Genomic DNA, 17977 nt, shown 5'->3' on the forward strand with positions numbered 1-17977 from the left:
GTCCAACCTGGTACTAGCAAGGTGTACAGGAGTGGCTGGTGAGTGTATGGACCAACCAAAGATTTACAACGAGATAAGTTGAAACCTGTGACTGCTCGTTGTGTGCCTAAAAACCTGCCATTGGCACCAATACCATGCCAATGCTCTGTACATCTGTCAAACTCACAGCTTTTCAAGTACAAGTAATGACTGAAAGAGTAACCACTGAGGACATCTGAGGAGAATAAACCGACACACGTGTCAACAGCAGCGTGGATATAGATGAGATGGGCTCATTCGAGGACTGCAAACACGCTGTCTGCTGACAGTTTATAACTGACTTGACCAGCTGACTTTGCTGCAAGTTGACTGGCTGTTGAAGCAGGTGATTTAACTTATGTTCTAAAACCAACCACTGGCGACTTTAGAAGCTTAATTGCAGGTGGCACCATCACCCAGCTTGATGGACCAGTTCACACCGCTGCAACTTTTCTTTGTCTTGTCACAAATCTTTAGTGTGACCTGGCCCTAACGCTTCATCTCAACACAGTCTTCCTTTGTGTTGGTACTTGCGTGAAGTTTACGGACCACACCCCTAGTGTTCAGCACAAGGAAGTGCATCTCTATACAGATGGATAAAAATGCCACTGTAGAAATGATAGAAAAGTTAATTTTTAGTGTTTTTCAGCATCACGTCTTGTAGAATATCACACAGAGCAAGTAAGAGACAAAACAAGACCAATAATCCATAGCAACAAATACGTGAGTAGGTCGGCCTGTCAGATGTGGAACCAGTTTTGCAAAACACTTTGTTGAAAGATGTATGATCTACTATGCATGCATTTGATTCGTTACACAGCTAGCACGCTACCAATGTTAGCTAGCTAAACATGCCATCGCCGTTATACCTTTCACTCAGAAAAAATGCAGAAATAGAGGTGAATTACCTTCAACGATCTGTCACAAAAATTCTAATTTTTTTATGTATTGGAGAAATTCAAGTCCGAAAAAATAAAATAAATAAATAAAACATAAGGAGTTACGCAAACACATCGCAGATCCTAAAAGTTCTCACAGCAATGAATGGACTTCCAGCTGGAATTGAGGTGGAAAAGAGAGATTGAATATGTGAATCAATAGCCGCAGTTTCACTTTTCAATCTCAACAACCATAGATGTGTTTCATTTCCCAACTCCCACTACACTTTTGCAGTTTGGAAAGGGGACGCAACAAGAAAATCTCAGTGGCCCGATTTGTGTTTACTCTCTCGAGTTACCAGTGACGGAGGTCTGACCACTTGTGGAACAAATCCATCACTCCAGTGTCAATATCTATACCTGTAAGCAGCAGGGTAGAATATTATGTCTGCTCCGACTGAATGAGAAACATTAGCAGAAACGTGACCGGAGGCGTCGTCGTCATCATTGATGTGAGATTATAAATTTCCCCCGACATGTAACCTGGCCTTTACGTGCTTTTTATTCTGGCCTTACAGCAGTATTTCCTCTCTGTATGAAACAGTTGAGAATGCGTGTGTGTGTATCTGCATATTTATGAACTCCAAATGATCCTCACCCCTCGTTTCACAGTTCACTGTGTTATTTTCCGCAGTCTGGAAGGGAGTGGAATGATGAGAGGAGAGGAGAAGCAAAGCAGGAGAGAACAAGCATGTCCTCAGAGCTCTCCTCTTCCTTATTCTTTATCAGCTTTCATCTCTCGGCCCTTCAGAGAGACTGAACCATAAAAGACTCCAATCACTAGGGGACATATTATTTTCTCCCTCCTTGAATATACTATATCATAGCCCAGAACCATACAACTTCTCCTCCTCTTGCATTTATAACTCCAACCAGCCATAGCTGCGAGCCGGGGTTTATCTATTGGCTCTGTGTGTGATTAACATAATAAATATCTAGTTTCCTCTGTCCTGGTGCTCACAATGACTTTGGAAGGAGAATTTAAAATAAATCAGAGGACAACTCACTCATTCTTCTCCAGCAACAGGATCAGCTGTTCACCTTCCGCACGTACCAGCAGCTGGAGTGACGCAGGATAACTCTGAAAGACAAAAAGATGATGGGAGTGTTAAGGTGGTGCCCGGATCTCACCCATCCTGCCTGTGCATCAGCATGTGTGTGAAGCTTCACCTTCAGTTTGACACACAGGCTGTATACAAGGAAGGATGTGGCACGGCACAATAGTGTTGGAGGAACAGGAAGAAAGCCTTCACATCCTACGCTTACCCACTCTGTGCACCACACAAAAGGAAGTGTAGTGGACTAGTTTCACAGCTTAACCAACCAACGTAACTTTTCTATCCATACGGTCTCTTTGTAGTTATAATCCTGAACACAGTCATGAAACCAAATCCCATTTTCTATGTTATATATGGTCAGCAGCATTTATTGTTTGGCTGCACTGTGAACAGACACAACAGCCGCTCTTCTGTTATATTTCTGACAAGAAAGCTGCTCCATGAATGTAGCACTACACCCATAGAAACAGACTGACAGTAGAACAAACATTCTCATTCATCAGTCATACCTCCGATACTGCCTATAATTATGGGTCAGGTATCGGCGACTACACAAGCCTGTGCACAGATCCAATGCCACGTAATTTATTAATAAACTTTTAAAGAAGTTTCACAGCCAAATAAAATGACAGTTTTCCAATAAGTCAATTCTTCTTTGCCACTCTGTCTGAAACAGTAGCCTACAAAGCATGTTGTGCCAGGGTGTCTACAGGTATCAGACGGTTAAAGTCAATGCTTTTTAAGACCTGTTTAAGACACCTTTTAACCAAATATAGGACAGATGTTTGGACAAATCATGTTTTACTTATTTAAAAACCGCAAGTAAGCATCGCAGGCAAGAAGTATGTGGTCTTGTGCAGAGGTAAATGTTATGTGGGAGTATGGTTATTAGAGTGAGTTAAGTCAATCTACATTTTGCCAACAGCTAAGCGAAACTTTGAAGTAAAATGACAGCATTATAGTTTTTTTAAAGATTTGTAACATAAGCCCCTTTTACACTGCCAGATTTTCCACGAATGTTGGGCCGTTTTGCCAGTCAGCTGCGAGTGTTTAGACACACAGAGCCGGATTGGCGAGTTGATCCGAGGTGCCAAATTTTCCGCCCCGCAGGGTAGTCATATTGGTGGAGCCCTTTTAGTTTAAACAGACCGAGGCAGCCTTCCGCAATGGGAGGGGCTGTTGAAGACTTGTGGGAGGAGCTGTTGATGATGCCGCATGTTCGACCCACTGATGGTCGATAAACAGGAAACAGCAGATAGCAGGAATTAGCGAGCAGCTAGTAGCAAGAGGGAAACACAAACCTGACAGACACTGTAAAGATGAGCAACTGGGGAGACAAGGAATTGCACGCCCTCCTTGTCCTCGCAAACGAAGAGGCCATTAACCGTCAGATGATGGGAACGGTGAAGAACGGGCCGATTTATGGGAGAATCGCCGCCTGACTAGCGCCGCCTGACTAGCCGCCGCCTGACTAGCCGCGGCTTCCCTCCCACGTCACTGTTTATGTCACACGCTGAGCTACACGTTTTGTTACTTGCTCACGCCCCCCATTGCCCCGAAAAAGGCGCATTCTGTATAAACAAAAGTAGGTAGGCGGCATTTTGCCGCACTCCCCGATTCTGTTTTTATACTGCCAATGCTGAAAAAAGACTGATTGGGCTTTCCTGCAAATTTGCACAATTCCTGTTTAAAAAGGGCTACAGAAAGGCTTCACTCATTTTCACAAAAAGAAATTCAAAAATGGATAAATGAAATTAGACAAAATGTTTGTAGGAGTTAAGACCTAGCAAAATTCAAATTTAAGACTATTAAATGACTTTTAAGGCCTAACATTAAATTTAAGATATTATAAGACTTTTAAAGGGCCTGTAGAGATCCTGTGTGCTGTGCAGCTGGTATCTACTGTTTTAGAACACAATATTTACACTGGAAAGTGTAAATTTTTTAGGTTTAGGTTAGGTTTAACAAAGATTTTAACCATGTTACCATACAACAATGACAGCAATCACTGAACATCCATACAGGGTCAGTATACAGTTTTGTTGTTTGTTTTTTTTTTAATTGTTCAGATTGGTACTCAGTATTTGCTGATTCGCAAGGTCAGTAATCCTTATCAGTATAGGGAAGGAAAAAATGGTATTGGAACATCTCTATTTTATGTACAGTTGCTACTGCTACAGCGGGCTAACTTCCATATAAACAAACTGACGTGTGCCAAGTCCTGAAATCACTGAAATAAGGTTTTGCAATAACGACCAATGAGCAGTGGAGTTGTACTTTTTCAAATAAGCAATCCATTACTTTTAAAACATTACCATAACTGTCATTTCCCTGATTCTTTTGTTGTCATGAATTGCAAGTTTGTTGAAACATGTCTTGTAGCTGCCTTTCAAAAAACGAGTTAGAGTCGCTGCTTAGCAGACAGCTGAGAGGCAGAGAGCGTGGTGATACACAGTGTGCAGATCAGCATATTTTCATATATTTTCATTTTCTGTTGTTAAATACATGACTAACAAGACTAACTACAGGCTCATTTATGCTCAACGTTACATACTGACATGGATGGAGCCCTCTGTCTGTACTCTGCATTTATGATGTCAGTATTTGTGGACGTTTTCTTAAAGCTTACGGATACGGATGAAACGGAGCAGTACCACCGAAGATCACGTGGGCAGTGTAGCGTAGAGATGAGCGTGAGATGAGCGTGAGATACGACCGTAGGAGACAATGAAGACATTCAAGAAATGGTTGAACGGAATGAATCGGCAATATAGTGAAACGAATTCTCCTTCTACATGTCGCAATGTATTTAGTGGCCTAACAGACCACGGCCGTCCGCAACGCCACTTCCGCTAAAAGGTACAATATTACAACCTCTTCTATATCACCTCATTTGCTGTTGTGTGAAGGTTTTGACTCTGCTCTTAAGTGCCATCTATTGGCTGTACCTATCTATCTATACTACCATAAAGGACTCATAAGTATGAGGGCAGTGACGTTCACAAAGATTGAAACAGACATATTTACTTTCATTGGGCAGTTCCAACTGGTAGGTGGCCCCGAGGCAGACCCAGAACACGCTGGAGGAATTACATATCTCATCTGGCCTAGGAACACCACAGGGTCCTCCAGGAGGAGTTGGCAAGCATTGCTGGGGAGAGGGATGTCTAGAATACTTTGCTCAGCCTGCTGCCCCCACGACCTGGCATCAGATAAGCAGTTGAAAATGGATGGATGGATATTTATTTTTGTAGGTATAATTGAGCCCCAAGACAGTTTTGGTGAGTGTGTCAAGTTCGCATGAAGAGTGTTTTACAATGATATAACAAGGTAATTTAGCTAATGTTAGTCTTAGTTCTGTGAAAGAGAAACACTTGGATTGATATACCATTTGTATTTTTTTGTTTAACAAGGCAAACAGGTGTGAGAACAGGCTGAAACTGTGTTCTCAAACTAGTGAGCGCACTTAATGGCCCCGCTGACCTGTGTTCTCACCATAGAAAATTATCATGTGTCATTTACTTCTGTATGAGTCAAACGTTCACGGCAAAGTGGCCAGTGTACTTCCTATTCTTCCGTCTCTGTGACTACACCGCACTTGCCGTTACCACGGTAACCAAATGACGTCAAATCAAGCAGCACGAAGGAATACAACTTTAAATTGCACTTTTCTGTTAAAAGTAGTTGGTAAAGACGAGACTATTATCTGCAAAGATGATCCTAAATGCTGGATAGTATTTTGTTCCTCGCTGCCTCCTGTGCGATAGGATTCTTTGGCAGAAAAACTGTATTTCATTGCAGGAGCAACTGTAATGAGTATGTGATGTGAGTAATTCAGTGCCACTGATTTATGGCTGCAAGAAGCCAGGGTGATGCGGGAGATGCTGCTCACAATGTCAAATAGCATTTTGAGATTTAATCCTAAATCAAATGTCAAACCGGCAATTTCCCAACAAACAGCTCTGAGATGACTTGATGCTTTCCGGAAAATAGTTGTTATCAGAGCGAAGAAGTGCCCTTGCAGCAGGACAGAGGCAACGTGGATTCGTGCCTGAGGCCTCAGACCATTCTTCCAACATGAAAAAAACAAGAAAAGGACAAAGCAAGACATGGCATATTTATTTATCCTCGCCAGCAGAGAGACAGAAATTGCCAGACATGTGCTCAGTGAGGAACAGGGACAGATTTATGTATCATGAGATGATATTTCAGACGTACTCTGTCCTCATTCACAGTGGCATTTCTTAAGTCTGCTGACCGATGCCTTCAGGCCAGTGTTTTGCCAGTCGGTCTGCAGCTCTGCCTGAGACTCAGTTTGACTGTGTTTGTGTGGCTGCAAGTATGTGTGTGTGTGGAGGCGATGTCACTGTAAGTAATGACTCTGCAATACTTTACGACTGCTTCATAACCTTCTATTGGCACAAGGAGAGGCTGTATCAATCTGTTATCCGGGGAGGTTTAAGTCTTCGTGAAATCTGTGGTAAGACAATCACCAGTTGCCCTGGAAGGCAGTTTAATTTGGGGAAGGGTCAGCTTGTAGATAGCCTACTGTAAAACCACTGCATCCCCGCAACAGAAGTGATTTACGTCAGCAGTGGCTGGCGGTTAAACATATCTGATGTAGATGAAAACGGGGCGCATAATTAACTCCATAAAGCTAAAAGTAGCTTTTTTTCTCGAGTCAGTGTGACATGTGGGTGATAAACAATTTATGTAATTAACTTCACTGCCCCTCTCCTACTGACTGACTCTGAGAGAGGAGCATAAGACTGGGGAAAAAAAGACTTCCTCAGATGCTGGCTTCCACGCACCAGGACAAAAAAAAGTTTGATTGCTTGGGGAGTTCTCAACACCTACGCATTTCCCTTCTCTGGAAAAGTTTCCTTAAGTTGTGGTGGGGGATGCCAAATTTCAAACATTTTCTTTTCCAGCTGTAGTGGGTAGGACAGACTGGTTTTCCTTGCCTGAGAACACAGACTTGGAGAGCTGGTTTGACTGTATGTGTGCATGTTGTAATCCAGCGTACATCTTACAGTGCAGGTAAAAAACGACTCCATCTATAAGGTGTAATGAGGCTGCTTCACGCTGTCGGCTTGCTCTCGCAGCATCAGTTTTGTGCACTGCTGACTTGTAAAACTGTTGAAAGGCTGACATGTTTCAGGAATAATTCCACAGCGTGTATGGCCTACAGGGTGAATTCAGCAAACAAAGGAGAGGGAGCTCGCAAGGAGAGAGACCACAAAAGGGAGCTGGCAGAGGATAAACAGAGCTAAGGAAGGGACTTTCTACTGAGGAAAAATCAAGCAAGCAGGGAATGAGGCAACAGGGGAAGGAGTCATGACATATACTGTGGTTATGTCAAACAAAAAGACAGACATCTGCACTTGGTTGAGCCCTTGGAAGCACGCTGGCATCTGCCACACTGCTGTTTGAGCCAGCTTATTAGCATTAAGCTAGTGCCGCTAAGTGGCCTTGTGAGTATTTACCCCGGCCGTGAGCTGGAGGAAAGGTCTGCGCTCCTTGCCCTTCAGCAGCAGAGGTACGGTGGTCCCATAGTGGTTTGGTTTGATTGCTTCCCCTCGCTGTTTAGCCTTGTCTGGACTACTTCCTGTAAAGAAAAAAAATAACAAATTAGATTAAAGACTTGAATGAAATTAAAAATCACACTGCAAATACCAGAGATGCTTATAAAATGTTTCTGGCATGCCGACAAAGGGGTCAGTGGTATGGGTCAAAACTTCTCTGTAATATCCTCAATAATTCAAACACACCAATAATGTTTCAGACAGAAAAACCCTGAAACAAAGGCAGGGAAGCCTCAGACACATGGTGCAGCAGGGCATGACTAAGGACTGTGGACTGCGCCGCTGAGAAAGAGTAAAAGCTCACTCTTGTTCCTGTGAGGAGATGTGCTGTCCCCCAAAGGGCCTTTCTGCAGTAGGACCACAGCCACACAGACAGAGCATCAATAATAGATGCTCTCGCACAGTTTATGAGGAACTCAGCCTTTACGATATTTCCAGATAGGGATGGAGGTTAGACGAAAAAAAAAAGAAAAAAGAAAAACAACTGGCAGGATGAAATTGTCTTTTCCACTTTTTATCTTTTACTCTTTCACTTCACATTTAAGGTCAGAAACTGGCACTGCAGTCTGCTGCTTCTCTCAGTTTCCTCTCCACGCTCTCTCTGCAACATATCATTAAACTCCTCTCTTAAGCTCCTCTATTAAACTCCTACTGAAGTTAAATTAGCAAAGTTAGAAGCCAATTATGCTAATTCGCCCTTAAAAGGCTGCTCATTTGGGAGGCAAACAAAACGGGATGTATATATAGCATAGGATGAAATATAAGAAACCGGATCAGTGGCTTCAAGCAGAATGTGGGAATCATAGACACAATTCCCTCTGCTCCCTCTGTGTCTCTCTCTCAAGCTCTCCTCCCTCTTCTCCCACAGACAACAGAGGCTGTCCCTAATGCTCCCACGGCCTCACTGAGCATGTCTGAATTGTAGCAGGCCCAGCAGGCTTCCTGTGAAGCCCAGTAAACGGTACAGACCCAGCGAGGAGCTGTGGAGATGAAGTAGGCAGGCAGTGTTAAAGGGGAGGGGAGAAGTTGTTTGAGGTTTCACACCCCTGCTATCACCAAAGGAAGACTCGGAGAGCGTGCTGCGTCTCCATTTACTGTACATCTAAGGTCTAGGCCTGTTCCTTAATCCCCTGAGATATGCACATGAAGCATCTGTTTGTCTGCGTTGCATGTGTGGCGTCACGCAGGGTACAACAAGAGTTCAGTAGTACGCCGAGCGGCGATACTACTGTCTGACATATTTTGTTTACTCTTCCTCCCTCTCTCCTCCCAGCTGGAGATGTCTTCATTTTCAAGCACTCTGTCTCTTAAAAGTCTCTTTCTTTTCTTTGAAGATGAAATTCAGAGATGACTCCTGCGCCACCACAACTGCATTTCTTTCAACTTCAAACGGTCTGTGGTGGCGCTTGCCCTGTGCTCTCAGTGTGGCCCCAGACTCTCCATTTATCCACAGCGCGTAATAAGCTAACAAGGGCATAAAAGGGACCTCCTGTATTTAATGGGGTATTTCAACATGTGCCGATGGTAGTTTGTTGGTTTTAGTGGTGCATGAAAACCACGTTCGACAGACGGAGCAGCATGACTGAGACCACAGGCTGTGGCTAGAGTGCCAATAAAAAGGAGCTATAAAGGGAAAGTCAGGCAGACGTCTTGTTAATAAAAGACTTCAACACTTCCACTGGTGTCCTCGCAATTCATTTCGATATCTCAGACACTGAATTAGTTTCTGTTAATTAAAACATACCAATGCAGAGAGCACGCTAAAGCAGAGGAATGTCCAAAACAATACAATAAGGCTGCACAACTTAGCGAATATTAATCTTGATCATGACTTTGGCCTCACACAATTAAATTAACATGATCGACTGCGATATTGACATGAATTGAAATGCGTGCTTTGCTTATCATTATGACAAATCAAATGCCTCTTAAACTGAAACACATTCAGGAAAGTTTTGTACAGGCTGCTTCTGCAGGGTGCACACAAAGCGGCAGCCTGTGAAAACTATTCTGAATCTTGCGGCTGCGGAAGGGCAAAACCAAAATCAAATGTCTGGAGCAGAAGGCGAGGATCAAGTCTCTAAAAACTGATCATGATTCATTTTTTGGAAGTACTTCAGATTTAGGTCAAGTGATGTTAATTGTGAGTAACTCTTCAGTCATAATACTCTAGTCCTGGATATAACCATTTACTGCAACAAATGGAAATACGGCTAAATGGCTGTGCTATTAAGGTGCTCGCCAAACTACACAAACAGTATGCACAATAGAGTCAGGCATATAATAGCAATGTTGCACAGTGCATCACCATATTCATCCAGCCCTCAAAGACAGACTAAAATAACCAATGCAATCATATTCCACTTGACCAAATATGTCTGCTCAATAAACACTGTTCTCATTTGGTTGCACTGTGATGGCATATTTATTTTCGGTTAGACTATATTTTGGGTACAACTTTAATTATATCCTCCTGAGACCCAAACTGTTGTTTGGTGTGCAATTTTAAGTATATCCTAGCCATTTGGGATTAGTAGGACCTGTTAAATATAAAAACCTTAACACTGTCAATGATAATAAAGTCAAAATATCCAACGTCTTCAAACTAGTACTTTCTAATAAACAATGTCTTAGCTTGTTACTGTTGCTAAAATTGGTATAGTTTGTACGTCATATCAAACTGTAGATGTTTTAACCATAAGTAAACAAGTTTCAACCATAAAATCTGATCAGGTTTTGGATCTTGTCCACTTTCATGTCGAGGTCGGCTGCAGACTTACTTGGCAGAGATGGCTGCCATCTTTGTTTTAGATGAGTGTATTGTGCTCTTACTACCACTAGATGGCACAAAAAACGTGTCCATGAACTAGGACAACAGGTCAAAGTTAAGTCATTCTCAGAACCCATCGGCTGTATTCAGCGTCTGACTTCCAGCAGACGGCGATACAGCCTCTGGGGGCAGACCCCCGATTTTTTGGCTTTCCGGTTTGATTTGGGCGGAGGAGGTGAATTTCCGTTTCCGACTTCCATTTATATATAAGTAAATATGATGAACCACTGCGATGGATTCAGAGTTTGCAGTGACGCCAATTATGTTCCACCTCGTTAGTTCACCGCACGGATCGTTTAAACTGGCAACAACTGCAGCTGGCTCAAACGTGATTGGTCAATATCATGGACTACAAACAGCCTACAACCGGAAACCAGGGCTCTTCCGCTTTTCTTCCGGAGGCAAGATCTCCGGGGTTTGCCTACAGACTCTACGTTCACTGAATGTAGAGTCTGTATATAGAGACTAAAGTTAAGTAGAATGAAGTGTAAGGTCCAGTCCACCCAAAATGTGATGTCCTTGAATAAGGACACACAGTCTCAGGGGATATTTTGCTTCTAGGAGATGAACTTTATCTATCTCCTTTAACTTTAGCTTATATTGGAGTTATGCTATGTAGCGTGTGAGATAGAGTATGGTGAATGTGCTAGGAAAGGTAGCATCAGCACTGTTTCTACCTGGAGCTCGCATGTACGGAGCCTGGGTTTGGTTGAAGGTGGCGGTGCTGTTTGGGCTGAGAAAGCCATGTGTAAGTAAGGTAAAGGAGGTTATTGGGTTGGTGCGGGGAGCAGTGAGACCTGACATTAGGGGAGTGTCTCTGGGACGCCAGAGGTCACTGTCTAGTCTCCTGGAGGTGTCGTGGGACCAACTAGACAAAACACTGGTTACCCGATGACCCCAAAGATATGTTAGTTATCACTGCTCACTGGTCTGTATAGTTAAGCCTTGCCATAATAGCTTATCATAGGGCTTAGGAGGTTTTTCACTGAGTGCTGATCCTTTTTTTAGAGCACAAATGTCTTGTGTTTTTATTTGAATACTTTAAGTCTTATTCTGATGCAAAGATTTGTTAATTAGGAGGAATGTAGCACAACATGAAAGTAAAAGCAGTGCTCTGTTGATTTTACTTAGGGTAAGATATATATTTTGCATCTAATAGATGCACTGTGAAAAAGGACCAGTCTTATCTTAATGCAAAGATTGGTACATCAGCAGGAATTTAGCACAACATGGATGTAAAAGCAGTGCTCTGTTTATTTAAATGTCACATTGCAAAAATAAATTGTCCCTAAAAATCAATGAATAATCGTGATAATTAATCATAATCTCAAAATTGATCAAAATAATTGTGATTATCACTTTGGCTGTAATCTTGCAGCCCTGTCATTCAAGATGATGTCACCACATCTGAGGGCTAAAGTGTTTTAAGTTGTTCAGAAGAGTAACACTCAAAAGTGGCCGAAAGGCCTGCCACAACAGAGGGCAAGACACAAAGAGTTGCACACCTCTGGACAATCGTTCTTCAAAGGATTTCATGTTGTTCACCTGGAAAGTCGTGCAGGAAGTAGTTGTGTGGAGAATAAAAGCTTGAAAGAGAAGTTCAAAGGTTGACAAAAGGTTTGTGAAGGACTTCGTGTCCAGGCCTCGGTACAGGCTGGACGAAGATTAAAGTTTCCATGCAACATCCGTCACTGCTTCCCAAAAAGAAGCATTCCCTTCAAACAGCAAAGAAATATGAGATTCATGATCATTCTCGTGGGCTTTATCCTCTTTGGGAACCTTTGAAATTCAAACTAAAACTGGGTTAATCCCATATGTTTTCTGGAGAGTATCTTGATTGCTAAGCCAACCACAGCTGTATCCCCATATTGGACACAAGAGGAAATCAGCTGCGGGTCATACATCTAAAAAACACAAGTCTGTTTGGCAGCCAAAAAGATATTTCCTCCTTTCTCTTTTTAAAAAGCCTCAAAAACCAGATTTCTTTTAAAGCTAGCTCTTTTAAAGCTTTTGATGATTTAACAAGGGTGATTCTTCTCTAGCACTGCACCCGAAGCATGAGCCGGATTACTAACTAACTGGTAAGTAATGTGTGTTCAAACAGGGGCTGATGTCCACTTTACTCAGCAGGGAAGTGACACAGCCAACAATATAAACAAACAAAATGAGCTGCAATTACCTCAGTCAAACAGGGGACGCTGCTGGACTCAAAATCAACCTCATTATGTACACTTAGTATGTTACCTGCTGCATGAGGACTTGCACTTATTTTTGCTTTCTCTTTTATTCATCTTTTTGGAGAATAAGAGTGTAGATTTTGTTGGGGTGATTAAAGCAAGGAAATGATATATGCACAGATAGTATATTAAAAAATGCATGTGCAGCATTATATGCTCTCCCTTTGGGCTATAGTAGAAACTGAATACGCTACTTTTCATTCACACCCAATACTATATCTGCTTAATCAGCAATATCATCATGGAGTCCCTCTCTTGAGATGAATAAGAGCATAAACAGTGTGAGGAAGGTCAAAACAGGCAGATGAAGGACAGGTGGTAATCTATAGGCACAAAGTGTTCAGGGAGTACAAGAGAGCAAACGTCACAGTGGGACTTCAGCGACCTCCTGCAAGCTGATTAAAATAACATTTGCATACAAATTATGTACAACATACTGTGTATTGAATGGAAAAGAAAAATTATTACACCATACATGTTTAGACTTTTTACCACAGGAATAAGAGGTACTTTCTACTTGACCTTGAGAACAACAGTTGACACAATATCATACGAAAGCTCCAGAACAGCTACAAAATGGACCTTGTGAGTGATGTTTCCAAAGTCAAGAATGAACTTTTATGGCCAACTTTAAAGCCGGCATAGATGGAAAGTCCATTAAACATTCTGACATCTACAATTCCATGACAACTTGGCAAACTCCATCTGCTGATGAAGATCATGTAATATGATCAAAAGCTCCTGAGCAACTACTCAACGGGCCTTATGGTGAGATTATTTTGTCAACATTACTTTCAGTTTTAGATTAAATATTATATGTGAACTCATTTATTCATTCATTTTTTGTAACCGCTTATCCTCTTGAGGATCACATGGGGGCTGGAGCCTATCCCAGCTGACAATGGACAAGGCGGGGAACACCCTGGACAGGATGCCAGACTATCGCAGGGCTGACACATAGAGATAGACAACCACTCACACTCGCAGTCACACCTACGGACAATTTAGAGTCACCAATTAACTTGTATGTCTTTGGACTGTGGGAGGAAGCTGGAGTACCTGGAGAAAATCCACGCTGACACGGGGAGAACATGCAACCATTCAGACAACCATTCATGCTCACATTCACACCTACAGACAATTCAGAGTCACCAATTAGCCTAATCTAGTCTAGTCTTCGGACTATGGGAGAAAGCTGGAGAACCTGGAGAAAAACCACGCTGCGGGGAGGGCATGTGAGCCCACAATCCCAGGTTTGAACCAGGAACCCTCTTGCTATGAGGCGACAATGCTTGTCGATTAATCATTTGGCCTATAAAGCGCTGCAGGAATGATGTTTTTTGAAGGCCAATCCAGACGTTGACATCACCCTGGTTCCCTAGACAAAAAGCCAGATTTTTCCAATGGATTTTGGATTATTATAGAAATGAATCTCTGTGTCGAACAAAAGTTTAGGATACTTACACGTTCTGTTCAGCAAGCAATCTTCGCAAATGAAAACCCCTTTTTTCAATTTTTGAAGCATGAATTGCCGGAGTAAAAACGTTAGGCTACAACCATCGTCACCACACAAATGTGACTGTAAAGACGTGTTCATTGTGATGATGTTCTGTAGTGTCATTTAGCCACTTATTGGGTAATTACTGAACGATGTTATGTCACAGTACAGAAAATGGTGAGAAGCTAAAAAAACTGACTTTGAGACGAGGGAACTAGAACCCACAGGTCTCATTACTACACCAACCTATGTGAAACAGGGTTAGGGGACATGATGGTATAAACCACGCTACAGTCCACCGGTCCAGATTTGACAATACCATTTCTGGTGCAGGAGCTACTCGGGGTAGGTTATGTAGAAATCAGGGCTGGATTCTCATGAGATCTTGTGAATCCAGCTGCCTCGCAAGGTAATGCAATTTGGGCTGACATGGAGAAGGAGGGTGAAGTTGTGAATACACAAAATTGTTACACTTAAACTTATCTTGTGCTACAATCTAGAAGCCAAAGGTATTGAGTTTACTAACACAGAGGAGAAAGAAAACCAGAAAACATCTACTTTTGAGAAGTCAGAACCAATATTTTTGACATTTTTGCTTTAAAAAGAGACTGAATTACTATTCTAATATTAAAATTGATGCAGATACATTGTTCTTGATCAACTTCTAGATTAATCACCTTATCATTTCAGCCCTGATGTAAACAAATTCTTCATTATTATATACCTAAAGCATGTCATCTTTGCTGCTGATGCTGCTGAGAATGGGCAGACAGGAGCTGAGAGATAATCGTCAAAGCTGTTGATTGTTCATGAACCCTGCTACAGAATTGTGAAATACTTACTTTAACCAGAATCAAAATTAGATCTTTTATGTTGCAAAACTGTCAGATAACCTCTGTCATAGCTGCTCCTAACCACACAGGCCTGGTCTCAACAGCTTTCAACTCAAGTCAAATATGAAAGCGAGGAAATACAATAGGACCCCAGAGACATGACTTTCCAGTTATTTCAAAGAGCCGACCTTTAATAACAGCGGATCAGAGGATAAGAACTCTGATTATGGGTTAGAAAATGGCGAAGATTTAATGTTCAATATTTGCACGGCAGCTGCAAAAACAGCCCTCCAATCAAAGCCCTGTGATGCGTCTGTGACTGCCCTCAAAAGCTGAATTTTGGCCAGCAGTGACTCACTGGAGGATCCTCTTTCAGCGGAAAAAAGGAAGATGAAGGTACTACGATTATACACAAGGACAAATGTCTTTAAAAAAAAAAAAAGGTATTGTGCCAAAAACGCTGACAAGTAACACACGGCAGAGGTGAGTTCAACTGTTGCGATTGGATTCGATGGAAGTCTGGCTCTAACCCAGAATCATTTCTGGGAGTGCCTACTGTATTGATCACACATATTGATTATAAAATGGGCCAGTATTGAGCCAAGCTGAAGCCACTGCACGGACGTATGATAGGTATTATTATCAGTGTGGACAGGTTTGTTCTTTCTTTCAATGCTTTTTTGTCTCGTGTTCACAAATACATGAAATGAAATTTAAAAAATAGGAGCGTCCTTGAAAACAGTCGAATACAATAGGTCTGCAATGTTTTCTACCAGCTGTCGAGAGGTTTGATTCAACTATCACAGATTGAAACCAACAGAAACGGGCGTTTACATTATGTTTTTAACAGAAGTATTGCTAATAACAGGGTTATTCATTGTTTAACATTAGGCTTTAAGATGTTTGAGTATCTTTAACCACTTGTACAGCAAAGTTTTACATTAACAAAAGTACTGAGAGAACAGTTCTTCATATGAGGAGATGCACAGATATTAAAGTGGTATTGATCTTCTAATTGAACTCTCAGCAAAGCAAATGAGCTGCAGCAGTTGTGGTTAAAGGCAGTTTGTCCACTAATTAGAGGGTTGGCGGTTCAATCCCCAGCTCCTACAGTCCAAGTGTCAAAATGTCTTGAGACAAAACACTGAACCTTAAATTGCTAATGATGGTCACTCCTGCACTTCACTAGCTCGCTGCCATCAGTGAGTGTATGAATAGGTGAATGAGAGGCAAATTGTAAGTGCTTTGGATAGAAGGGCTAATAAAAGCAGCCATTTCCCATTGAAATTTGTTTTTTCTCTAAAATGTCAAAACATTATTTTAGGTAAATTCAAAAGTTTGACATATTTAACTGTTTCAAGCTTTCTAAATGTGTATCCATACACAGACGCCAAGGATCAATCTTTTATTATGGTAAATGGTAAATGGACCTGCACTTGTATAGCGCCTTTCTAGTCATCTGACCACTCAAAGCGCCCATTCACACACACACTCACACACTGATGGAACATCCATCAAGCAATTTTGGGGTTCACTAATCTTGCTCAAGGATACTTCGCCATGTAGACTGGAGGCGTCGGGGATCGGACCGCCAATCTTCCAATTGGTGGACGATCCGCTCTACCTCTGAGCTCATTCATTTTTGCTAATACACATTTTTATACAACTTTTGGTATTAGAATAATAAAATCAATTGCTTTTAAGGTCCACTAGACGGTGCTGATGTTTTGTTTTCCAGGTCAGCAGAGGTCTCAGTCAGCAGCTTTTGGCAGGAAGTTAAACAAAACAAAGATGGAGGCACTGGAGACAGAAATCAGAAATGAGCTGTGGGCATCTGGAAACATCTGGACTTATTTTGGATTTTTTTTTTAACATGGAAGGAAACACGGACTTGGATATAACACATGCGATTTGCAAGCAGTGTCATATGAGAATAGTGCAGGAATACTATGAACCTGAGGGCTCACCTTACACTGACAAATTTTTTCATTGGGGAAAAAAATTGCAGTTGTGAAAAAAGGTAATAGAATACCAATATATCACAATATATTTCTATGCAATACACAGCCTATCACAATATCACAGTAACATCGTGATAATATCGTATTGTGATAATATCGTATCTAGATAATATTGTATCATGATAATATCGTATCGTGATAATATTGTATAGTGATAATATCGTATTGTGATAATACTGTATCGTGATAATATCATATTGTGATAATATCGTACTATGATAATATATTGTGATAATATCGTATCGTGATAATATTGTATCGTGAATCCTCTGGCAATTCCCACCCCTAGTTTCAACTAACAATTATTTTCATTGATTATTTTCTCGATTCGTCAATTAGCTGTTTGGTCTATAAAATGTTGAAAAATGTTTATCTGTTTTGTCCATGACCCAAGAAATAGAGTACAGAAACCACAAAATATCCACTTGAGAAATTGGACACAGAGGGGTTTTTTCAGGTCTAATTTTAAGGGTTATTGTTAGGTGTACTATACCAATAGCAATATCTAGTAATCCAATGGCACATTTCATACAACTGGTGAACATACTTGTGATGCAAAGACCAGGCTCATCTACACCTTACACACACTTACACAGGACAAAAATCTACGGGGGAATCTGAGGAGAGGAAGTACAAGAGTCGGTGTTCAAGTGCTCTGATTCAGTGAAGATCTTAGCATCTTTGGTGTTTTTGTACTTCTAACTCAGACCCTCCAGGTTCTACATTCTCTGACATGAGAAATCGGGAGGATTAAAGATGCTAAAATGTTTTCATCTTTTGGGTCAAAGTGGAACAAAGGAGCTCAACAAACACTTCAGTGGAGCTCTCTGTATACATCCAATTACTGATTCCGTATGAAAACACCACTGACCTAAATACAGCAACGGATGCTACACCTACGTTGTGCCCTCGGATATAAAGAGCCCTCGACAAAGAGAATGGTGAATGAGGCCGCTTTG

The 17977-nt window shown here is 41.6% G+C and overlaps 1 protein-coding gene across 2 annotated transcripts in view; it reads right to left on the reverse strand.

Moving 5' to 3' along the window:
• adam12b (ADAM metallopeptidase domain 12b) overlaps nt 1-17977 on the reverse strand; it is a 139532-nt gene that overhangs the window by 109018 nt on the left and 12537 nt on the right. For both annotated transcript variants that reach the window (XM_078160843.1, XM_078160844.1), the window contains exons 2-3: nt 7501-7622; nt 1964-2037 (exon numbers count right to left, since the gene is read on the reverse strand). In XM_078160843.1, coding sequence (XP_078016969.1) covers nt 1964-2037; nt 7501-7622 — 196 coding nt within the window. The remainder of the gene's footprint in view (nt 1-1963; nt 2038-7500; nt 7623-17977) is intronic.

Source organism: Epinephelus lanceolatus, chromosome 17 (genome assembly GCF_041903045.1).
Source record: "Epinephelus lanceolatus isolate andai-2023 chromosome 17, ASM4190304v1, whole genome shotgun sequence".
Classification (NCBI taxonomy): domain Eukaryota; kingdom Metazoa; phylum Chordata; class Actinopteri; order Perciformes; family Serranidae; genus Epinephelus; species Epinephelus lanceolatus.